The sequence below is a fragment of the Oncorhynchus gorbuscha genome, linkage group LG07 (assembly GCF_021184085.1).
Source record: "Oncorhynchus gorbuscha isolate QuinsamMale2020 ecotype Even-year linkage group LG07, OgorEven_v1.0, whole genome shotgun sequence".
Classification (NCBI taxonomy): Eukaryota; Metazoa; Chordata; class Actinopteri; order Salmoniformes; family Salmonidae; genus Oncorhynchus; species Oncorhynchus gorbuscha.
In genome coordinates, this window is record NC_060179.1 from 66,354,655 (window position 1) to 66,380,900 (window position 26,246).

Below are 26,246 nucleotides of genomic sequence, written 5' to 3' on the forward strand. Positions count from 1 at the left end.
CCTCATGGTGAAATCCCTGAGCGGTTTCCTTCCTCTCTGGCAACTGAGTTAGAAAGGACACCTGTATCTTTGTATTGACTGGTTAATATTGAAACAAAAGGATATTCAATGTGTGTTTATTTATTTTTTGTTTTCATCTACCAATAGGTGTCCTTCTTTGCTAGGCTGAACTTTGGACTTTCTGGACTTTGTGGTTGAATCTGTGTTTAAAATTCCCTACTCGACTGAGGTACCTTACAGATAATTGTATGTGTATCATGTATCATTGTATCATGTCAAACACTATTATTGCACACAGAGTAAGTCCATGCAACTTATTATGTGACTTGTAAACACATTTTTAGTCCTGAACTTATTTAGGTCATAACAAATGGGTTAAATACTTATTGACTCAAGACATTTCAGCTTTTCTTTTTTTATTAATTGGTTAACATTCTGAAAACATAATATCAGTTTTATTGTGTTGTGTGAAGTATTGTGTGAAGGCCAGCAATAAAACAGCTCAATTGAATCCATTGTAAATTCAGGCTGTAACACAACAAAACGGGGAAAAACTCAGAGTGTAAATACATTCTGAAGGCACTGTAGAGAGGGTTAATGATATACAACTAGGCTGAATCACGAGGATGAGAGTGGTAAACCGCACCCTAGTGGTGAATGTTGGACAATGCGTTTCACACCCAATCCCTTTCACTCTGTAGACACTTAAGGAATAAAACTAATTTTTCTAATTCAATTCAAGAGAAAGAAAGAGAGAGAGGAGAAAAAGAGAGAGAGAGGAGAATGAGAGAGACTAACGAGAGCGAGAGAGAGATTGGGAGTGAAGCTGATTTCCGAGATGACTGTGACAGGAAATGATCAGTTAGTGGTGAGTGACAAGGTCAGAGACGAGCAGGATAGGAAGATAGACAGACAACCACAGCTCATATCTGCCATTCCTGGCATCCCAGCCTAGCTATTAGGTAAGCCTGGAGTGATTATTAATGGGCCTTGACCTGGGAGGGCTGTAGTTAATCATTTATTGAGTTCACAATGACTTGTGTTGACCGGCATCAGTGAACACTGACGTAAGCATCCAACTTCCCAGTTACCATCATGTAACTGACTGTATTCCTCCACACGACATTCCAACACGAATGAGTGACATTGGGCGATTGGTTATTAACCGAACGCCCAAAGGAGCAGACAACAACACAGTTTGACCTACGGGATTTCTCCTGTGGAGGTGTTGTGTATATTTCTGTGACCATTACCTGTGAGCTTCTTGGTGGGCTGCAGCCGGACACTGATGGTCTGGTGTGTGAGCAGTGGGGAGGAGGGCAGGGAGCGTGAAACGCCCTCCATGATGCGGATGTGCTGCATGCCCTCGGTCATAGAGAGAGGCGGAAGGGCATAGTCGCCCTCAAAGGCACAGTCACTGTCTATACTACCACCTGCAGGAGGAAGCAGAAAAGTCAGCGTCACAAGACAATAATATTAATGTTCCACGCATATACTAGCTATTTCCTTTAACGTCTGGCATTACAACATTTACAGTATTGTGAGTGTAGTCATAGATGTTTCAGAACAGTTATTAGCGTATTTGTTGTGCATTGTTTTGCATAACTTATAAGGCATTATACATGTGCTTCTAGTGGCATTGTAGATACTTAGCAAACCGGGAACATTCCCAGAACATTAGACAAGATTCTCATTAAGTTCTAGTTAAGGTTTTATCTAACATTAGGATGATAACATCCCAAAAACATTAAAAACAAAGTTTTAAATACCTTTTTTTATGTTTTAAATGAACTATCCTTGGAATGTTCGCCTAACATTCCCCAAAAGTTTTTATTAGGTTTCCAGGTAATGTAATATCACAATGTATCAGTAATATTTTCCCAGCAAACTAAATTGGTTCTGTGAACATTCCTAGAACATTTGTTAGGTTGCAGAAAATGTTCTCATAACACAAAAACTGTCCAGTCGTGCTGATGATTATGCAATGCTTGAATAAAACATTTGCCTGATGTTACAAGAACATTCCCAGAACACGTCTGTTTTTTAAAAGGTTCCCAGAATGTTTCAGTAGGTTGTGTGAACAGTCTGGTGGTAACATTGTGGGACATCACAAAAGACATGTTCCCAAAACACAAAAACCATCCAGGTGTACAGAGGATAATACGTTTATTTTAGGATGCAAAAAACATTAACCTAATATTACAACAACATTACCAGAACAAATGCATTATGTTCTTTAATAGTTCCTCACACATTTCTTTAGGTTGTGGTAACATTGACCTGGAGGGTTAATGATCTGGCTGCATATCTGAAAATTGCAGGTTCAATCCCACATATTTTTTAACCATGTTTCTTTATTGTGGATCAGTCAGATATACTCTACTAAAAGAAAGGATGTCTTTATTTTGTCCAGATTTATAAATTCAGACTGAAATGCAGAATATAGACCAACTGTAAAAAAACACACCCGATGTAATTCCGCCTTTGAGATGCTTGATATGGTCCCCCCCATATCTTATTTTTCATGATCTGATAAGCAAAAGTGATCCTAGATCGGCACTTACAGTCCTGGATACCTTGTAAATATGAGCCCGGAAGTACGCAGAATACACAGAGGATGGGTGAAGTGATGGGGAATAACCCAGTTACCAGTATTTCCTTGGGTTAGTCATGTCTAAGAAGATTAAAAATGAAGCATGGAATTCCTGATTGACCATACTGCCATGGCTACACACTTAGAACAGATGTGTAAAAAACAACACGCGGTGTTATTTTTTAACACATCCGTGTGTCTAGCTAGGGATAACGTGTTACTTTTAACACAATAAAATGCTGTCACATTTAACACATGATTTGTGTAAATTACTCAAGACACCCTTTCAACACACATCCTATAGAATATCTTTTGGAACCTATCCTATAGGATTTTACTACCCTCGCCTTCTGGATGATAGCAGGGTGAACAGGCAGTGGCTCGGGTGGTTGTTGTCCTTGATTATCTTTTTGTCCTTCGTGTGACATCAGGTGCTGTAGGTGTCCTGGAGGGCAGGTAGTATGCACCCCGGTGATGCGTTGGCCAGACCGCACCACCCTCTGGAGATCCCTGCGGTGCGGGCGGTGCAGTTGCTGTACCAGGAGGTGATACAGCCCAACAGGATGCTCTCAATTGTGCATCTGTAAAAGTTTGTGAGGGTTTTAGGTGCCAAGCCAAATTTCTTCAGCCTCCTGAGGTTGAAGAGGTGCTGTTGCGCCTTCTTCACCACAATGTTTGTGTGGGTGGACCATTTCAGATCGTCCGTGATGTGTACGCTGAGGAACATGAAGCTTTCAACCTTCTCCGCTGTGGTCCCGTTGATGTGGATGGGGGTGTTCCCTCTGGTGTTTCCTGAAGTCCACGATCAGCTCCTTTGATTTGTTGACGCTCCCAAGCCCTCACCTCCTCCCTATAGGCTGTCTCGTCATTGTTGGTAATCAGGCCTACTACCGTTGTGTCGTCTGCAAACTTGCTGATTGAGTTGCAGGTGTGCGCTGCCACGCAGTCATGAGTGAACAGAGTACAGGAGGGGGCTGAGCGCGCATTCTTGTGGGGCCCCAGTGTTGAGGATCAGTGAAGTGGAGGGTTTGTTTCCTACCTTCCCACCTGGGGGTGGCCTGTCAGGAAGTCCAGGACCCAGTTGCACAGGGTGGGGTTCAGACCCAGGGCCTCAAGCTTAATGATGAGCTTGGAGGGTACTAAGGTGTTGAATGCTGAGCTATAGATAGGGCAGTATGCAGTGTGATGGCGATTACATTGTCTGTGGATCTATTGGGGCGGTAAGCAAATTGAAGTGGGTCTAGGGTGTCAGTTAAGGCAGAGGTGATATGATCCCTGACTGGTCTCTCAAAGCACATCATGATGACAGAAGTGAGTGCTATGGGGCGACAGTCATTTAGTTCAGTTACCTTTGCTTTCTTGGGTACAAGAAGAATGGTGGACATCTTGAAGCATGTGTGGACAGCAGACTGGGATAGGGAGAGATTGAATATGTCCGTAAACACACGCATGCTCTGAGGACGCGACTGTGGATGCAGTTTGGGTTGGCAGGCTTAGTGAAAGTTAACACACTTGAATGTCTTACTCACGTCGGCCACGGAGAAGGAGAGCCCACAGTCCTTGGTAGCGGGCCGCGTCGGTGCCACTGTGTTATCCTCAAAGACGTCGGTGTTTATCCTCAAAGACGTCAGTGTTTCCGATCATATAACATTTTGTAATTAATGTTGTTGTATTTTACTCAAAGTAATGACAACAAACTATAATTTAATGGGTTCTAATAAGATTCTGATTGGGGTGACACAATCCTACAAGACTCCTTTAGGATACATTTATTTTTAATCCGTCTGTCTGCATATTTCAAGACATGGCATAAGAAGGTGCAGTGAGATACCCAATGGGTTGGACGACACTTTTCTTGTCAATCACCTTGTAAAAGCATACTTCAAAACTGGAAATCAACCAGTCATCCATCATTAACACAATGGAAACAAATTGGTGCAGTTTGAGGCCATGTGGCACATGATACAAGTGTTGGAGATGGGGGTGTGAGCAGGTGGGTCTGGACAGGGGTGACGTTGTGGATGTGTACATCTGTATGTTGTTGTTTGTATGTGTGTTTTGTATTGTAAAAAATAAATAACATGAAAATAAAAAAACAATAGGATCCAATCAGATTTCTTTAGAATTCCAATAGGAAAGAAAGTACTCCAATAGGATATAGGATTCTGATAGAGGTGACAAAATCTTCTAATAAGAAAACTGTAGTCCAGCAGGATTCCAACAGGATTCCAACAGGATTTTGATAGAGGTGACAAAATCCTATATGATTGTGAGAATCTTGGATTCTATTGGAAAAATCGCTAATCCAACAGGATTTTTTTAAAGGGCAACACTTTATGTTAAAAGTAACACAACATGGATGTGTTTTAAAAAAGATTGATGTTTTTGACACATTTTGTGTTGTATTCCACTTAAATGCGAAGCTTCACAACATTTTCAGATTTGAAGAAAATGGCAGAAAATATGCAGCCGAAGTTGGACGAGAGCGGATACAAATGTAAATACAAAAAGTAAATATTCATCGCTTTAGCTAATTATGACAAATGTTAAGAAAATGTTAAGCAAGGTAATATAAAACTAATGACTTGTCAAGTAAGTTAAATTAAACGTTATGTTGGCTGACAATTTGTTAGCAACGCTAGCCTTACAAACTGCATAGCATATATGTACCTGTATGTTAGCTAGCTAGAGAACATCAGTTGGCTACTAATACATCAAACTTGCCCATATATTAACTATACTGAACATAAATATAAAAGTGTTGGTTCCATGTTTCATGAGCTGAAATAAAAGATCCCAGAAATTTCCCATGTGCACAAAAAGCATATTTCTCTCAGATTTTGTGCACAAATTTGTTTACCTCCCTGTTAGTATCCCTGTCAGTGACCATTTCTCATTTGCCAAGATAATCCATCCACCTGACAGGTGTGGCATATCAAGAAGCTGATTAAACATCATTATCATTACACAGGTGCACCTTGTGCTGGGGAAAATAAAAGGCCACTCTAAAATGCGCTGTTTTGTCACACAACACAATGCCACAGATGTCTCAACTTTTGAGGGAGCATGCAAATAGCATACTACCTGCAGGAATGTCCACCAGAGCTGTTGTGAGAGAATTGAATGTTCATTTATCTATCATAAGCTGCCTCCAATGTTGTTTTAGAGAATTTGGCAGTACGTTCAACCGGCCCCACAACAGCAGAACACGTGTAACTAGCCCAGGACCTCCACATCCGGCTTCTTTAACTGTGGGATTGTCTGAGACCAGTCAAACGGACAGCTGAGTAAACTGAGGAGTATTTCTGTCTGTAATAACGCCTTTTTGTGGGGAAAAACTTATTCTGATTGGCTGGGCCTGGCTCCCCAGTGGCTAGGCCTATGCCCTCCGAGGCCCACCCATGGCTGCGCCCCTGCCCAGTCAGGTGAAAACCATAGATTAGGGTCTAATGAATTTATTTAAATTGACTGGTTTCCTTATATGAACTGTAACTCAGTAAAACTTTTGACATTTTCGCCTGTTGTGTTTATATTGTTGTTCAGTGTGAATGCTAACTAACTACCCAACTGAGGCTTATATGCGGTTGGTAGCTAATGGTTTTAAACCTGACTTATGTCACGTTAACTTGCCACAGGTTTATCTAAAAAGGGTGTCTATTTACATCATAAGGACTGAAGTTCATTCACCTGGCGTGCTAGAAACTCATTCCGGTTCACAAGAAAGAGGCATGCGGCCTTGAAGGGGTTTGAGTAAGAAGCTGAATTGCTGGGAACATTACCTAACATTAACAATCACTAGACTGTTAAGTTACTGCAGCTTATATGATCTGGCTCAATTACATTCATGATGCAATACATACTTGGGAGCGAGTGATAACGTTACAGGTTGGCAGGAAATTTGGGGGGACAAAAAATACAAGTTTTGTGCTGGCATCAATTCACCTTTCAATTGGTTACTAATGCCTGGGTGTATTTTATCTGTATTTGCCAACTGATAGTTGGTAACTGTAATATATCACTGTGCTTTGCCTAGGGCATTTATGCAAGTGTACTGTCAGAAGGGGAAGGACAAATATAAAAGTATTTATTTTCTGTATACACTAGACATCTAAAATGTCTCAATATCTTCACAATGTCCAGGTTGTATGGTGAGTATGGTGAGTCCAGCTAACTGGTTTCTTTTAGGATTTGAAGTGTCCCCAAACTGGGGTGAGTACAGAGGGAGGGGAGAGCACCTGATGGCCCAATTCACATAAGGCCCGCTATTGCACTGCTTGTTGTCATTGCCTCATCCAGCCAGGAGGTAGTGGTGTTTTCAGGAAAAGTTCAGGAACCGAGAGAGAGAGAGAGAGAGAGAGAGAGAGAGAGAGAGAGAGAGAGAGAGAGAGAGAGAGAGAGAGAGAGAGAGAGAGAGAGAGAGAGAGAGAGAGAGAGAGAGAGAGAGAGAGAGAGAGAGAGAGAGAGAAAAAGATAGAACTCCCAAGAGGAGGAGAGAGCCAGAGTGGGTCACACTACTCAGAGAGATGCAGGACATAGGTCAAAAGAGAGGCCGGCCAGCACTCATGATGAAAAGAGAGAAAGATGCAATAAAAAGAGAGAAGAGAGACAAGGAAAACAGAGAGTTGAGGAGGACAGCAAGAGGGAGAAGATAGAGGAGGAGTACAGGAAGAAGGAGGAGAAGAGAGAGGAGGAGTACAGGAAGAAGGAGGAGAAGATAGAGGAGGAGTACAGGAAGAAGGAGGAGAAGAGAGAGGAGGAGTACAGGAAGAAGGAGGAGAAGATAGAGGAGGAGTACAGGAAGAAGGAGGAGAAGAGAGAGGAGGAGTAGAGGAGGATGATGGATGAGGAGAATAGGCGTAGGGACAACGAGAATTGATGTGGAGGGAGATGAGAATAGACGGAGAGACGAGGATAATAAACAGAGGGAGGCTGGACTGTTGAGGGTTTGGAGGATTTTAATGACAAAAAGTAATGTTTTTATTTGCCAGTGCCTAGTTCCAATAAAGTTGCCAATATATCAGGCATTGATTGTTCCAGATCGGGTTCCAATGCCAAATGTTTTCTTTCAAACTATTTGAGCACTTGATCGAGCCTGCCTATAAATGCCAGTGCTAATATAAAAATACATGTGTTTTGTTTAGTTTTTTATTTTATTAAATTATTTTTAAAAGGTTACGTTAAGTAAAGGCCACACAGCTTTTATGATAGAACATTGTATTAACAACAAAACCATATGTTTTATGTCATGAAGCTCTTAAAAGAGCTCCACCACACACAAACAGCAGAATAGAAAATCTTTCAAATATGAAAACTGGTAATATTATAAAAAACAGAACAGTAAGTTATGTCAAATGTGAACACGGGTGATATTGATTGATTTAAGAATCAACAATTAAGTTTCAAAAAACAAGTTGTGCGGCGGTGAGGATCACATGGGTTGTTTTCTACTGGTGGGGAATTGCAGTAGTTGTGGTGACCTGGGATGGGGCTAGCAGGTGCTGCAACATTGTCCACTCCTGATGATCAAATCAAATGAAATTGCATTTGTCACATGAGCCGAACACAACAGGTGTAGACCTTAAAGTGAAATACTTACTTACAAGCCCTTAACCAACAATGCAATTTGAAGAAAAATTTGTTTTAAGTATTTACAAAAATAAACTGAAGTAAGAAAATTTTTTTTAAAATAATAATTAAAGAGAAACAACAAAAAAAAACAGTAACGAGGCGATATACAGGAGGAACTGGAACAGAGTCCGACACCTGCCTCTGATTGAGAACCATTCCAGGCCAAACACAAAATCCCCACATTGAAAAAGGAACATAGACAACCCACACAACTCACACCCTAACCATACTAAAACAAAGACTTAACAAAATAACTAAGGTCAGAACGTGATAGTACCACCCCCCCTCCCCTCCCCTCCCCTGCGGACCCCCAAAGGTGTCTGGGTGGGTGGTCCCGGTGGAGGCTCTGGCAGGGGACATGGAAAACCTGAACCGATTCCGGCAGGGGTGGGTCTGGCAGCTCCTGACTGACAGGTGTCTGGCAGCTCCTGACGGAGGCGGGACTCCGGCAGCTCAGGACAGACGGGCGACTCCGGCAGCTCAGGACAGACGGGCGAGCTCAGGACAGACCGGCAGCTCAGGACAGACGGCGACTCCGGCAGCTCAGGACAGACGGGAGACTCCGGCAGCTCAGGACAGACGGGCGACTCCGGCAGCTCAGGACAGACGGGAGAATCCGGCAGCTCAGGACAGACAGGAGAATCCGGCAGCTCAGGACAGACGGGAGACTTCGGCAGCTCAGGACAGATGGGAGACTCTGGCAGCGCTGGACAGGCGGTAGCACCTGTAGGGAGGAGACGGAGAGACAGTCTGTTGCGGGGGGCTGCCACCGGAGGCCTGGTGCGTGGAGGAGGCACCGGATAGACCGGACTGTGGAGGAGCACTGGAGGTCTCGAGCACCGAGCCTGCACAACCCTACCTGGCTGGATACTCCCCGTAGCCAGGCCAGTGCGGCGAGGTGGGATAGACCTCACTGGGCTGTGCTGGCAAACCGGGGACACCATGTGTAGGGCTGGTGCCATGTACCCCGGCCCGAGGAGATGCACTGGAGACCAGATGCGCTGAGCCGGCTTCATGGCACCTGGCTCGATGCCCACTCTGGCACGGCCGATACGAGGCACTGCTCTGTAACGCACCGGGCTATGCCTGCGCACCGGGGAAGGGTGTGCCTCACGGTATAATACGGTGCCTGCCTGGTCCACCTCTCTCCAAGGGAAGCACGGGGAGTTGGCTCAGGTCTCCTACCTACCTACCACCATGCGTAGGGCTGGTGCCATGTACAGTTTTCGCTGCCTCCAGCTCTGCCTTGGGGCGGCGATATTCCCCAGCCTGTGCTCAGGGTCCTTCTCCGTCTAAATTTCCTCCCATGTCCAGTAGTCTTGAGATTTCTGCTGCTGCTCGTTACCACGGTGCTTCATCCTTAGTTGGTGGGTGATTCTGTAACGCTCAACGTAGATGGAAGAATAGGAGGACCAAAGCGCAGCGTGGTAAGTGTTCATATTTTTAATAATGTAATGAACACTGAAAGAAACAAATAAAACGACAAACGAACAGTCCTGTATGGTGCTGAAAAAACACTGAACAGAAAATAATCCCCCACACCACACAGGTGGGAAAAGGCTACCTAAGTATGATTCTCAATCAGAGACAACTAACGGCACCTGCCTCTGATTGAGAACCATACCAGGCCAAACACAAAAACACCACATAGAAAAAGGAACATTGACAACCCACCCAACTCACGCCCTGACCATACTAAAACAAAGACAGTTATTTTGTTATAAGGTCAGAACATGACACATCAGTTTGTGGTGGTAAGTAGACAGCTACGAAAAATATAGATGAAAACTAGCGTCGTCTACAGCTTATCATGAGATACAAAACCTTGAGACATCCTTAATATTAGATGTTGGGCATCAGCTGTTATTTACAAATAGACACAGATCGCCACCCGTTGTCTAACCGGAGGCAGCTGTTCTATCTTGCAGATGATCGGAAAACCCAGCCAGCTGTATGTTATCCATATCGTCATTCAGCCACCACTCTGTGAAACATAAGATATTACAGTTTTTAATGTCCCGTTGGTAGGATAGTCTTGATCGGAGCTCATCCAGTTTATTATAAAATGATTGGAAGTTGGCTAATGGTATGGAAGGTAGAGGCGGGTTATCCACTCACCATCAGATTCCTACAAGGCACCCTGACCTACGTCCCCTATATCTCCATCTCTTCTTCATGCGAATGACAGGGACTTGGGTTGTGTCCGACTCAAGCTTAAAGAAAAAAATATTAGTCCAGCACGACGTGAGTAATCGCTTTTCTGATGTCCAGAAGCTCTTTTCAGTCGTAAGAGACAATGGCAGAAACATTATGTACAAAATAAGTTACAAATAATGCGAAAAAACACACACAATAGCACAATTGGTTAGGAAAAACGTAAAACGTCAGCCATCTCCTCCGGCACAATTGGTATCATGGTAGCAGCAGCTGGTATTTCAGCTGCTGAGGCTGGTCCAGGTCTCCACCATTATTCTCCTCAGGGTCCACAATGTCCTCGTTACTGAGGCAGACGTTGTGCAGCATAGCGCAGCATGTGACCACCTCAGGCACAAAGGTAAGATTCACCTCCAGGGCCATCAAGATTGAGCACCGATGAGTCTTCATCATCCCGAAGGACCGCTCTGACACATTCCTCGCCTTGGAATGCTTTGCATCGTAGGTGGCCTCCACTGCGCCCCTCACTGGCTGCCTGTAGGGTGTCATCAGACAGATGGGATCCGCCAACCAGGGATACCCACCAGCCCCGAGGAGAAACCACCCTTGTGGTGGGTACAGGCTCTGAACATACACAGGGCTGAGTTTCAGGACCCTGGCTTTGTACACATACCCGAGGAAGACAATGTAGATGTCGATGAACCTGCACCTGTGGTCACAGATGGCCTGAAGCTGATAAGAATATATCAACCTCCTGCATTTCATCTTGTGATGTAAAAATGGATGACCTTCTTCGTGATCCCATCACTGACTCTGTGGATGACATTGTGCACTGTGTTCCGGGGGACATCAAATGCCTCGGACATAACACAGTACGAAGTGCCACTGGCCAGCCAATAGACAAACAGGAAGCTTTCCAAGGTCTTGCCACATCCATAGTCCTGGTCTTCTTGCTCTACCAGGCCGTCAAAAGAGAGTAGTAATTCGGAAGTGGGGTTTGAGGTCCAGGTCACCCATATACATTCTCAATGGACATTGTTAATGAAGTTGTAAGATGGCTAGCTAGAAATGTGTTACGCTAACAAGCTAGCAAGAAGTTGCATAGCAACAGCATCAACTTCTGATAGACAAGGCAACGCACTCGTACACTCAACTGAAAGGATACCATTTGTTTACAGTATACTAAAATGAACTAATAGTATTAAGTATGTAGTATTCAGTATATTAGTATGGGAATTCAAACACAGCTCAGGTGTTCTGTGAACATTCTTACAACATTACCTAACTTAAACATTGTATTAATGTCATCTCTTGTAATGTATCCACACTGTTCCCACAACCTAATTACATGTTCTGGAAACTTTTAAAGAACTTAGAAAGCCTGTTATGTCAACATTCTTGCAACATCAAAGGAATGTTTCGTGCACCTTGATACAAACATTATCTGCATGTCAGCACAACTGGGCAGTTTTAGCATTTTGAGTACCTATCTCTTGTCAAATCCCCACAATGTTCCCACTGGGAAACTTTAAAGAAAAGCTAAATGTGTTGTGAATGTTTTTTGCAACCTAAAAGAAACATTGTAGAATCATCTGCACAAGTGGACAGTTTGTGTTTTGGGAACATATCTTTTGTGATGTCCCCACAATGTTACCACCAGACTGTTCCCACAACCTAATGAAACATTCTGGGAATCTTTAAAGAACACATTACATTTGTTCTCGGAAATGTCTTGCAACATCTGGCTAATGTTTTATACAAACATTCTTTAATCATCAGCACGACTAGACCGTTTTTGTGTTATGAGGACATTTGCAGAGACCTAATGAATGTTCAGGGAACTTTCACAGAACCAATTTTGGTTTGCTGGGTAGGGTGTTCATAGGAAGTAGTTTCTTCTCTACATGTATGATTTCAGACCGTATCCAGGGTAAAGTGAAGTGAATGTGGAAACATGGAGAGTGACCCATGTTGTGATGATGCTGAGGTATTGACTGGGATCTGCCTGGCTTGACCCAGCAGTGATAATAGTCCTGCAGGCAGACAAGCACCACATGCTGCTTACATGACAGGATGCCTCGCTGTTTCCCTCAATAACAATGTTCCAGAAACCCGTCATCTCTGATATAACACAGAAACGTTGTCTAACCATCAGAGATATGTAGCTAGAATAGAGCTGTGAGTGCAACCATTATCTAAAGACAACCAACCCATAAGGGAGCTGAATTTCTGAAAGAGCACAGCAGCAATCACTAAACCACAGCAACACCTCCCTCTAAATATCACAGGTTCTGTTTGTCACAAGTTTTATTCTCACATTCCCTGGCACAAGAACATATCTGTATAAAACCCTCTACAGCCATTTTCTCCCTCAACACTGAATCACAGCCCAGACGGCCCCATCCCACCAGACAGACAGAGCTGTCTCACCAACTGGCCAACACCTTCACATAACATCAGCTAGCATAGCAGACAGCAGACAGCAGGAGCCATTAAGTGACAACTCCACAGTAGTCCCCATAGAGGGCTGTGTGTGTGACAGCCAGGCTGTGATATAGACAGACACAGACAGGGCCTGCTTACAGCATACCGACACTATACCCCATCTCTGTGGTTTCAGCTCTGCCTGAGAGACTAAATCCATTGAGCCAGGGAGGCATGCACTGTAGCAGCAGCCGTGGTTTGGCCAGATCCCTCAGCATGACAATCCCCTCATGTTTGTCTGTCTATCTGCAGGGTGTGAATGCACACCAGAGGGTAATTCAAGAGAAGCGGCCTTTTAGGGAACACGTTGTCTTTTCTCTCCTTAACAGCTTTACACAAATGTCTGAGAGCCGAGAAATGTTTGCTGTGAGCCAAGGGTCTGGGGTGGAGGGTGAGGGGATAGAAGACGAGAGGTACTGTAGCTACATTGACCTGGTAAATGGCTTAGCTCCCGAAAAACTTCAGAACAAAAGGATAGGGGTGATTTTGAGTGCTACTTGTTGAATTGTTGAGACAGACAGGGATTTTTAAAGGGCGTTAGAGCCACTTCACAGAACAAAACACACAGACGCAAACAGACACCCACTCATAGAAGCATACAGCTCAAAAAGTGCAAGGATACCAATGGGCAAATCATATGGACTAAAATAGTCATACGGAAGCGGAACTCAAGAATTCTAGTCTATAACATCTACTGTATATTGTTGACAGACACAATAGCCATTATTGTTTCTCTTTCTGCCCAGAGTATACTTCCAGGGATAACAGATTCAGACACATTTACAGGAACATAAAAATTCATACAGCTTACTCTCTCCACAAAATGATTACGTCACTTCTCTCGAAGTTATTAAATCCTCTGTTGTTAACTCATATAGAATACAGCCCTTTAAACAGCCTCATGCCCACTCTGTTGCTCCAGGGAAGAGAGGAACGAGAGGCAGGAAAATAGTATGAGCATAAAGGAAGGAAGAAAGAAGAGATGGATGAATGAAGAAACAATATTTCATATTATGGTCAGATGTGGTTAAGAAAAATGCATTGGGAAAAGTAGGGGGAAAGAGGGGAGGGGAGAAGAGAGCGAGAGGGAATTTGGTCCACAGAATAGAGTACACCCAGTAGTGTAACTACCTACCTTGACCGGTGTGGCTCAGGTGGTGGTGGTGCTCTACACTGGGCGATCGGGGTTCTGGCAGGTCCTCACTCCCTCCATCTGCAGATGAGGAGTGAGACAAAGAGGAGAGAGTGTGAGCGTGGGGATGCCAGGAAAAGGAGAGAGAATGAGTGCGGCAGTGTGGCTGGCATTCCAGGTAGGCCACCTCATCCTCCACCAGCCAAGACTGGGGCCTCAGGACCCCCAGGAGACTACTGACACACAGCCCCTCCACACCCCTCCTCCAGGGACCCAGACGATCCCGCAAACTGGCAAAGTACACACAATTCTTCTTCATCAAGGTGGGTTGGGAAGTAGACTGAAGACACCAACCAGGCCCTAGTCCAAAGCCCAGGGCCCGCCCACGAGAGAACTGTTACAATACTGAGAGGAGTGGTGATCCAGAGCTAGTCCTTCTGGATGAGTGAGCGATAGGACTGGTGGTACAGTACACTACAGTAGGCGTTTTATGAAAGTTGGCTAATTATATGAGGATCAATTACTGTGGGCCCAGAGGACTGAGGATGCACCGAATACAACTGGTGTAGACTTTTTACAGTGAAATGCTTGTTACACGAACCCTTCTCAACAATGAAGTGTTTAAAAATAAAAATGGTAACAAAAGAGGAATAAAATACTCAAGAATGGAGCTATATACAGGAGTACCAGATCAATGTGCAGGGCTATGAGGTATTTGAGGTAGATAAGTACATAAAGGCAGGGTAAAGTGACTAGGCATCCGGATAGATAACAATAAGAGTAAAATAAAGAACAGAGTAGCAGCAGCAAATGATGAGTGTAAAAGTGTGGATTAACCACAGTGGATGGAGCAGGGCTGGATTAGGGGGTCGATGGGCCAGCGCCTGCTTTGCCTCTCCACTACAGGGTCTGTTTGACAAGGCCGAGTCTCTATCATAGGCAGTGATCTACAGTATATAGGGCACTATTTTTGATCAGAGCTGTATGGGCCCTGGTTAAAAGTAGTGTACTAAACAGTGAATATGGTGACATTTGGGATGCAGCCTAACTCTGCAAGGGGCTTTGTGGCATATCATGATTTATTCCTAAATCACACATCCCACTGGTATTAAGTCAGCCCATTTATAAACCAAGCCGTTGTTTGAAAGTTATCTAAGACAATGGATTTCCTCTCTCTCTGTAGTAGATCTTGGCTTGCCACCGAAGTACAAAACGGCATGAGTCTTTATTGCTAAGGGTTGTGTACTCTGGCAATGGTGGATGCACCAAATGTGTTACCATCAAAGAGTCCTGTGTGTGTGTCTTCACCCAAACAAACACTTGTGTATTTCAACCGATCATAAACCCACAAATACAGATACTGTACATCTGTGCACAGTATGCTGTTATGCCCATACAGTATAGATTGGGCTGCTGGTGGAAAGATATAGCTTGTCGATAGACTGATAAAATGACCCGGAGGGCCGGAGTGTGTTAGTGTGAGAACTGGGGTAGTGAGAGGTTGACACAGTCTCATTCTGTTACCCTGGTTCCTAACTGCCAACACCACCCTCACCACTTTGACGAAGGTCTATTCTGCTATCTTTATTTTTAGTTTGGTCGTTTATAGAATAACACGTGGATATAATGTGATGTTTTCAGTAATGCTGTGTAGACTATTTTTTGTTTGGTTGTTTCAGTCTACACAGCATCGCTGAAAGCATCAAACTATTATATCCAAATGTGTTGGCATGTTGGTTAGGACATCTACTTTGTGCATGATACAAGTCATTTTTCCAACAATTGTTTACAGACAGATTATTTCACTTATAATTCACTGTATCACAATTCCAGTGGGTCAGAAGTTTACATACACTAAGTTGACTGTGCCTTCAAACAGCTTGGAAAATGCAGAAAATTATGTCATGGCTTTAGAAGCTTGTGATAGGATAATTGACCTCCTTTGAGTCAATTGGAGGTGTACCTGTGGATGTATTTCAAGGGCTACCTTCAAACTAAGTGCCTCTTTGCTTGACATCATGGGAAAATCAAAAGAAATCAGCCATGACTTCAAAAACAAATTGTAGACCACCACAAGTCTGGTTCATCCTTGGGAGCAATTTCCAAACGCCTGAAGGTGCCATGTTCTTCTGTACAAACAATAGTACGCAAGTATAAACACCATGGGACCATGCAGCCGTCATACCGCTCAGGAAGGAGACACATTCTGTCTCCTAGAGATGAACGTACTTTGGTGCGAAAAGTGCAAATCAATCCCAGAACAACAGCAAAGGACCTTGTGAAGATGCTGGAGGAAACAGGTACAAAAGTATCTATATCCACAGTAAAACAAGTCCTATGTAAACATAACCTGAAAGGCCGCTCAGCAAGGAAGAAGCCACTGCTCCAAAACTGCCATAAAAAAAGCCAGACTACGGTATGCAACTGCACATGGGGACAAAGATTGTACTTTTTGGAGAAATGTCCTCTGGTCCGATGAAACAAAAATATAATTGTTTGGCCATAATGACCATGGTTATGTTTGGAGGAAAAAAGGGGGAGCCTTGCAAGCCGAAGAACACCATCCCAACTGTGAAGCACGGGTGAGGCGGCATCATGTTGTGGGGGTGCTTTGCTGCAGGAAGGACTGGTGCACTTCAAAAAATAGATGGCATCATAAGGGAGGAAAATTATGTGGGTATATTGAAGCAACATCACAAGACATCAGTCAGGAAGTTAAAGCTTGGTCGCAAATAGACAATGATCCAAAGCATACTTTCAAAGTTGTGGCAAAATGGCTTAAGGACAACAAAGTCAAGGTATTGGAGTGGCCATCACAAAGCCCTGACCTCAATCCTATAGAACATTTGTGGGCAGAACTGAAAAAGCGTGTGTGTTTAAGGAGGTCAACCAACCTGATTCAGTTACACCAGCTCTGTCAGGAGGAATGAGCCAAAATTCACCCAACTTATTGTGGGAAGCTTTTGGAAGGCTACCCAAAACATTTGACCCAAGTTAAACAATTTAAAGGCAATGGGACCAAGTACTAATTGAGTATGTAAACTTCTGACCCACTGGGAATGTGATGAAATAAATAAATGCTGAAATAAATCCCTCTCTACTATTATTCTGACATTTCACATTACTTAAATAAAGTGGTGATCCTAACTGACCTAAAACAGGGAAATTGCTACTAGGATTATATTTCAGGAATTGTGAAAAACTGAGTTTACATATATGTATTTGGAGAAGGTGTATGTAAACTTCAGACTTCAACTGTAGATCATATGTCAACTGCTCAAGTCAGCAGTGTATTCAACAGACTACAACTGTCAAAATGTCTTAGCCAGCCTCTACTGAAATATAAGCCCATCACAGAATAATATCTCCATAATAATCACAATAACCTCTAAGTTATCCCATGTCGTATATTAAAAAATATTCAGTCACATTTAGGATGTACACGGAGGGCTGTGTTCTGTCAGAAAAGTGTCTTTTGGCAGAACCCAGACCGTTTAAGTGGTCAATTATTTCCCAGGTTTTAAATGCCAGAGTGCGTCAAAGGGAATGCCTCATTCTAACAGTGTCTGTCTCGAACACTCTCCTCTGCACAGGAGGTTGGTGGCACCTTAATTGGGGAGGACGGGCTCGTGGGAATGGCTGGAGCGGAATGATATCAAATACATCAAACACATGGTTTCCATGTGTTTGATGCCAATCCTTTTGGTCCGTTCCAGCCATTATTATGAGTCGTCCTCCCCTCAGCAGCATCCACTGCTCCTCTGCTCTGCTTCCCTTTCGAAAAGTCAGGGTGACATCATCCTCACAGAGAGGTTCAGCTTGCTCTGTAGCTCTCTGGGTTCACTGTGTGGGTAGATAACAGCAGTCATTAGTTAGTGCACCAAGAGACTTCATTGACCTTCATATGTCTGGGAGACAGTCTTTCACTCTAAAAGCATGAATTACCGTTACACTGTTACAAAGCATCGGGTGTAGTTGCTCTGGTGTAGTCCAGTCCTTTTGATGTGTCATCCCGAGGCCACGGAGAATGATCATGCTGCAGACTTTGTCCGTGACCGGCCAGTCTGCCACTCAATGGCCAGCTCATGGCATTTTAGTCAGTGAGTCAGTATCCCTCTGCAGGCATACAAGGCCGTATAGCCTCAGCACTCTGAATTAACTGCACGGACCGAGCTGAATTGTTTTAGGCCATAGTAGTGATTTTTCTACACTCCTGGAAAAAAGCATTCCAAAAGGATTCTTCGGGTGTCCCCATGGGAGAATCCTTTTTGGCTCCAGGTAGAACCCTTTTGGGTTCCATGTAGGACCCTCTGTGGAAAGGGTTCTACCTGGAACCAAAAAGGGGTTATCCAATGGGGACAGCCGAAGAACCCTTTTAGGTTATACATCGCACTTTTTTCCCCTAAGAGTGTACCATTGTTGCTCTGCCTATCCGGGGTGCATCTGAAATGCATCTGTAACCTATTCTCTTTATAGTGCACTACTTTTGACCATTGTTTGTGTGTGTGTGTGTGTGTGTGTGTGTGTGTGTGTGTGTGTGTGTGTGTGTGTGTGTGTGTGTGTGTGTGTGTGTGTGTGTGTGTGTGTGTGTGTGTGTGTGTGTGTGTGTGTGTGTGTGTGTGTGTGTGTGTGTGTGTGTGTGTGTGCACGTGCGCGTAGGTAAGTGAGGCAAGGGAAGGCAGTTTGTCACCCTCTGTGTTATCAAGCCTGACAGGCCAAAGACAATGCTGTCAGCTCTTATGTAATGTTACCTTGAGAAAGGACCTGAGTGCTGAGCCAGTGTGGACTAGCTACTTCCACTAGGAAAAGAGGGAATGAAGGATATAGAGTGATTAATCCCCCAGGGAGACACAGCAGCATAATGCAGTTGTGGCAAGAAGGAGGAACGGCTGATGGAAGGACGGCCAACGTCCAGGTGTGGGCGTAGAGAAAATGTTGCAAATTTAAAGCAAATTCTCTGCAATTGTACCCATTTTACCATGGGTTGGAGAGAACATTTGCAGTTTGAAAGCTAATTTAAAGGTGCAGTATGTAGCTTTTCTGACAGAATGCACATAGAAATGAGAGTTATAGATCTGGTCCTTCTGTAGCTCAGTTGGTAGAGCATGGCGCTTGTAACGCCAGGGTAGTGGGTTCGATCCCCGGGACCACCCATACGTAGAATGTATGCACACATGACTGTAAGTCGCTTTGGATAAAAGCGTCTGCTAAATGGCATATATATAGATCTGTCATTCTCATTGAAACCAAGTCTGAAAAGTTTCAGATCTGTTTTGTGCTCTAGTTCTATGCATCACATCCTTAAGTTTTGCTTTTGCTCTTTTTACTTCTCGGGTTTTGTACACCAGCTTCAAACAGCTCAAAATATTATATTTTGGGATATTTAAAAAGACATTTCACAGCATTTTAGATGTTACAATGATTTTTTTTCCTACACTATACTGTGCATTCGGAAAGTATTCAGACCCCTAGACTTTTTCCACACTTTGATGAAATAAAATAAATATTCATCATCAATCTACACACAATACCCATAATGCCACAGTGAAAACATGTTTCTCTAAATTTTAGCAAATATATTCAAAATACATAAATACCTTAAATACATAACGATTCTGACCCTTTACTATGAGACTCGAAATTGAGCTCAGGTGCATCCTGTTTCCATTGATCATCCTTGAGATGATTCTACAACTTCATTGGAGTCCACCTCTGGTAAATTCAATTGATTAGGCATGATTTGAAAAAGCACACAGGTGTCTATATAAGGTCCCACAGTTGAAAGTGCATGTCTGAGCAAGAACCAAGTCATGAGGTCAAAGAAATTGTCCGTAGAGCTCAGAGATAGGATTGTGTCGAGGCACAGATCTGGGGAAGGGCACCAAAACATTTCTGCAGCACTGAAGGTCCCCAAGAACACAGTGGTCTCCATCATTCTTAAATGGAAGAAGTTTGATACAACCAAGACTCTTCCAAGAGCTGGCCACCCGACCAAACTGAGCAATCGGGGGAGACGGTCAGGGAGGTGACCAAGTACCCGATGGTCACTCTGACAGAGATGCAGAGTTCCTCTGTGGAGATGGGAGAACCTTCCAGAAGGACAACCATCTCTGCAACATTCCACAAATCAGGCCGTTATGGTAAAGGGTCCAGACGGAAGCCACTCCTCAGTAAAAAGTACGACAGGCCACATGGAGTTTGCCAAAAGGCACCTAAAGGACTCTCAGACAAAGAGAAACAAGATTCTCTGGTCTGATGAAACGCAGATTGAACTCTTTGGCCCGAATGCCAAGTGTCACGTCTGGAGTAAACCTGCCACCATCTCTACGGTGAAGCATGGTGGTGGCAGCATCATGCTGTGGGGACGTTTTTCAGTGGCAGGGACTGGGAGACTAGTCAGGATCGAGGCAAAGATGAACAGAGGAAAGTACAGAGAGATCCTTGATGAAAACCTGCTCCAGAGCGCTCAGGACCTCAGACTGGGGCGAATGTTCACCTTCCAACAGGACAACAACCCTAAGCACACAGCCAAGACAATGCAGAAGTGGCTTCGGGACAAGTCTCTGAATGTCCTTGAGTGGCCCAGCCAGAGCCAGGACTTGAATCTGATTGAACAACTCTGGAGAGACTGCAGTGACACTCCCAATCCAACCTGACAGGGCTTGAAAGGATCTGCAGAGAAGAATGGGAGAAACTCCCCAAATACAGGTGTGCCAAGCTAGTAGCATCATACCCAAGAAGACTCAAGGCTGTAATCACTACCAAAGATACTTCAACAAAGTACTGAGTAAAGGGTCTGAATACTTACGTAAATGTATTATTTTTTATAAATTTGTTCAAATTTCTAAAAACCTGTTTTTGCTTTGTCCTTATGAGCTAATGTCTGTAGATTGATGAGGAAAAAACCATTGAATCAATTTTACAATAAGGCTGTAATGTAACAAAATGTGGGAAAATACTTTCTGAATGCACTTTTTTCCAATAAACTGAAATTAGGCGAACCATTCAAATGTTAGCAACCAGGAAATGGAGGGGTGAATTCTGCACATTGTACCTTTAATGCAAATCTACTCATTTTGCCATGGGGTTACCCAGATTATGGTGGAGATAACATTTTGCAGTTTTAAAGCTAATTACCTGCAATTCTACACATTTGGCCAAGGGTGGAGAGAACATTTTGCAGCTTAAAAGCTCATTTCCTACGCATTTTTCCATGACACATGTCATGTTCATATGGTATCTGAATGAGACTAACAAAATCAATGGAGGCCCGATGTTAGCTGAAATGGGCTAATCGAGGGACTGTCAGTGACTGACAGAACAAGAAGAAAACTGCTGATGTAAAACCAAATTTCGAAATGGCACCTCTTGTATTTTAATATTTGAACTCTAAGCAGTAAATTGAGATGCCGACTGAATTCCCCACCACACACACACAGAAAAAAATGGGGGGGGGGGCCCTCAGTGTCCGCATATGTCGCTTATTTGTTGGGCTGGCCCTGAGATATAGAATGCAATTTCCACAAACCCTTGATGGAATTACAGCTTTAGTTATGTTTCTAGCTACAGTACATGTTTATTTAGCCTAGGTGCAAACTTTCAAATCACTGGCGTTTTCCAATTTGCGGAGCAGTCGATGCCTCATGTTTTCAATAAAAGGGTAAAAGAGTACAGTACATCCAAACAATGCAGACTACAATATAGGTTCATTTGTTTCAATGTTATCTCATATTCTGCTGAGCTTGCGGCTATCATAATATAATGTTATGTAATTCATTTGAGCTTCTGCTTCCCTTCTCTCCCCCTGAGCCCTCCCAGGTATGACCTTTTTTTCACTAGATGTTCTACAGTAGTGAACAGACAACACAACAAGGGGAACCATACTTGGAATTAATTGAATCATACGCTTCAGGTGCTGCAGCACAGCATCAACAACATACTCCACTATAGACAGCCAGGTTAACAAAAGCAGTTCAAATGTTACAAAATCACAAACATAGCTTAACCCAGTATCAAGGGAAATTCCATGGGAAAGGAATTACACGGAGACTCAGATTCTTCACCTTAAAATGTATGCCAAACAAAAAACCCTGATTTCAAACTTTAACAAACCACACAACTGCACTGAGCGTACAAAACATTATGAACACTCCCTAAAATGTAGTTGCATCCCACCTTTTGCCCTTCAAATCAGCCTCAATTCATCGGGCATGGAATACAAAGCTGTCGAAAGTGTTCCACAGGAATGCTGGCCCATGTTGACTCCAATGCTTCCCACAGTTGTGTTAAGTTGGCTGGATGTCCTTTGTGTGGTGGACCATTCTTGACACACGGGAAACTGTTGAGTGTGAAAAACCCAGCAGCGCTGCAGTTCTTGACACACTCAAATTGGTGTGCCTGGCACCTACCCTCTCTTTCCATTACATAGACTGACCAGGTGAAAACTATGTTCCCTTATTAAATCCACTTCAATCAGTGTAGATGAAGGGGAGAAGACAGGTTAAAGAAGGATTTTTAAGCCTTGAAATGATTGAGACATGGATTGTGTATGTGTGCCATTCAGAGGTTGAATGGGCAAGACAAAATATTTAAGGCACTTAAACGTTTTGTACACTCACTGTATATGCATATTTTTTTAAAGTCTGTTAAGAACAAATTATTATTTTACAAACCCTCCCCTAACACAGACAATGCTGGGCCAATTGTGCGCCGCCCTATGGGACTCCCGATCACGACCAGTTGTGAGACAGCCCGGGATCGAATCAGGCTCTGTAGTGACGCCTTAGACCGCTGCGCCCCCCGAGCAGCGGGTGAACAATTTGAACAATATATGCAGTAATGAATTTCCTGGAAAAACTGGACATCTTCATAGTTATTCCTGTAAATGTGTTTTGTAAAATCTGTGGAAATTAAATCTTGTGCATAGAGTTATCTGGTTTGTTATACTTTGAAATCAATAGTTCTTGTTCGGTATACATTTTAAAGTGAAAAATCTGAGTCTCAGCCTAATTTCATTACCATGGAATTGCCCTCAATCAGACCATTCTGCTGATTCCTTTCATGTCCTCATAATACACTCATCCCTCTCTGTGAGGCAGGGTGGCTGTACCATACAATTAGCTAGGCAGTACAAAGGCCATGGACGGTGACGCATGAGAGGGCCTGATCTGCGTCAGGCGCTGGCCGCCATCTCTACAGGGTCCTGGAAGGTGTTGTTAGTGGAACAGGAAGGAGAGAGAGAGAGAGAGAGAGAGAGAGAGAGAGAGAGAGAGAGAGAGAGAGAGAGAGAGAGAGAGAGAGAGAGAGAGAGAGAGAGAGAGAGAGAGAGAGAGAGAGAGAGAGAGAGAGAGAGAGAGAGAGAGAGAGAGAGAGAAGAGAGAGAAGAGAGAGAGAAGAAGAGAGAGAAGAAGAGAGAGAAGAAGAGAGAGAGAAGAGAGAAAGAGAGAAAGAGACAGACAGACAGACAGACAGACAGACAGACAGACAGACAGACAGACAGACAGACAGACAGACAGACAGACAGACAGACAGACAGACAGACAGACAGACAGACAGACAGACAGACAGACAGACAGACAGACAGACAGACAGACAGACAGACAGACAGACAGACAGACAGGAGAAAAATATGAGAGAAAAAGAGATAAAGACAGGCACACTCTGTGCCTCTAAAAAAAAGGTCTGTCGCAGTATTGAGTGGGTGGGCTTCACCAGAGAGACACATAACCAACCAGCAGCCTGAGGTACTAGTGGCCTTATATTATACAAAGACACTCAAAACACCGCTATACATAACACTGAAAGAATATGGAGGTAGTGCCTGCGTGTGATGTGACTGACTACTCGTCCCTGGTTCCTTGGTTCTCTTGAGGCAGAAATAAGAGTGAGATGGAGGAAGAGCGTGAGTGAGAGAGAGAGCGAGAGCACATTATAGCTCCTGGTCTTCCTCGAGGCGTTCCATTGATCAGCACCATGGAGGACTGACTTTTTTGGAATCCATATTTTATACATAAAGAAGCAGCACCAAGCTAACTGAGCATTTTCAATTTCATTTTCAATTTATCTCTCTACTGCCATAATAACAATAATAATGATAGTGTATTTCATTTACAAAGTGCATTTCTGGCACTCAAGGCTAGCTACCATCACCCAAATCACTATCACCTTCACTCACTCTCTACCTCCTTTTCTCTCTTCCCCGTCTCCCTCCCCATCTTTCTCTCAGCACAGTGACAATGCAGTCACACTCTCTCTGACCTCCAGTGTACTGTATGAGCTGTGAGTACCCTGCTATGGAGGCATATGTCAGTCTCTACTGTTTGCTGCACAAACTATTGTATACCAGGTAAATAAATGGCAAAAGGTTCTGTTTCTGACATAAACCAATGGCACACTATTCCCTTTAGAGTGCACCACTACTCAGAGCCCTATAAGCCCTGGTCAAAAGTAGTGCACAATAGGGAATAGGGTGCCATTTGGGATGCACATAGGTCTCACTGCAGTGCATTCAATAATAATGCGTGAGTAATCTATCACAGACGGCATTTAATAATCTATCACAGACGTCTTCACAGACGGCATTTAAATAAACCATTGATTTTGAATAGGAGAATCAAGGATGAGCATTGGGTTAATATAAGGGCAACAACAGTTTGCATCATAACATCAAAGTGTCTGTGTCATGGCGATAAACAGTCCTTTGTGTGACACAAACCTGTCCCCTAACAACAACAGTACAGTAACAATACAATGACCGTATGAACTGAGAAAATATCACTTTGGAGAAGAAAAAAAAACTCTACCCGAGAGAAGAGACGTCATCTGATGTCAGATATGAAAGGTGTCATTGTCTGTTCTTCTATTCCAATCTGAGTACAGAGCTTTCAAATTGCAGGGGACAACCATTAGTCCAGAGAGGAGAGAGAGAGAGGAGAATATATAGAGGGAGGGGAGGGATGAAAGAAAGGAGAGAGAGGGGGAAGAGTCGAGAGAGAGAGAGAGAGAGGATGGGGAGAGAGTATGCCCTCTTCCCTCACGCTCCCTTATCCTTATCCTCCGTTAGCAATGCAATCACTCATCCTGTACTCAACAACACTGGCAATAGATGCCTCACACAAGAACACACACTAACGCAACATCTCCATTGCAGGCAGAGGAGTGAACTGTGAACAAGCAGGCTTGAATAATGAAACATTATTTTACAAAAATAGAAATAAAGTAGAGAACACAGTATGTGACTGCCAGCTTGTAAACCACTGCCAAAACAATCACTTTACCCAGTAATTTAAGAATATATATATTTGAGAGGATATGACTTGGCAATTACCCCAGGAAGAGTAGATGCTGCTTCTGCAAAAGCTCATGTGAATTCAAAAAAGCAAAAAAAATATATATAGTTACCTTAAATGGATTAGCACTCCTGTGCTTCCTGAAAACACAACAGAATGTGTAAACATTCTTTCTGTCTGGCATGACTGGAAGCCTATAGTCTGAATCTAAGGGTGGGTTTGGATAGGGGGGCTACAGGGCATTTTGTAAAGTCTGAATCTGAGGGTGAATGAGTGTCGGGTGTTTGTGCGTGCACATGTCCACTCTGCCTCTCCCCAACATATTAACCCTGAGAGGGAGGGAGGGAGGGAAGGAAGACAGGGCTAGGCTAGCTTAGGCGAATTTGACAGTCACAGGCAGCAAAGTAGCAAATAAGTTACTGTATTTCATATTGCAGTACAACTACTGTAATCCTAATACAGTATCAAAGCAAGCACTGTGTAATGACACAGTAAGATACTGTATAATTGACTATTATACTGTATATTTTTTTATTTAAAAGAAAATGTTAATTCTGCTGTAATTGGAATGAATGAATGAATAAATTAAATTAATTGGGGTGAGATTTTACAGTATTTTACTGTAATTACATGGGATTGATGCAAGCAAGTTGGCTGCTAGGCAATGTGTTAAAACATTACAGTATATCAATTAATATTTGGTGTATTAGATCACTTGCACTTCTAGAGGCCTTAACAAAGGCTCCCAAACTGGCAGAAATTACAGGGCAAAATGCTCAACCATTAAAAGTTTAACAGATAGCTGCCACACCAATCTGTCCACAATACATTTTTAAATTATGTGGCACTATAACCACAAATGAGTTAAAACCCCCATAAAGTCTTCTTAATTGTATTTTTAAATCACTGTATGCCTACTAAATCAGTGTGCAATTATTTTATGAAAATCAGCAAATATATTTTTTTA

General features: G+C 43.3%; 1 protein-coding gene across 8 annotated transcripts in view; it reads right to left on the minus strand.

The window, feature by feature from the left end:
- tanc2b (tetratricopeptide repeat, ankyrin repeat and coiled-coil containing 2b) overlaps positions 1 to 26,246 on the minus strand; it is a 258,109-nt gene that overhangs the window by 103,388 nt on the left and 128,475 nt on the right. For 7 of the 8 annotated variants that reach the window (XM_046357226.1, XM_046357225.1, XM_046357223.1 and 4 more), the window contains 2 exons: positions 13,995 to 14,072; positions 1,254 to 1,433 (listed from right to left, as the gene is read on the minus strand). In XM_046357226.1, the coding sequence (XP_046213182.1) occupies positions 1,254 to 1,433; positions 13,995 to 14,072 (258 nt within the window). Of the gene's footprint in view, positions 1 to 1,253; positions 1,434 to 13,994; positions 14,073 to 24,793; positions 24,866 to 26,246 lie in introns of those variants that run through there. The other variant, XM_046357224.1, reaches the window with a different exon arrangement.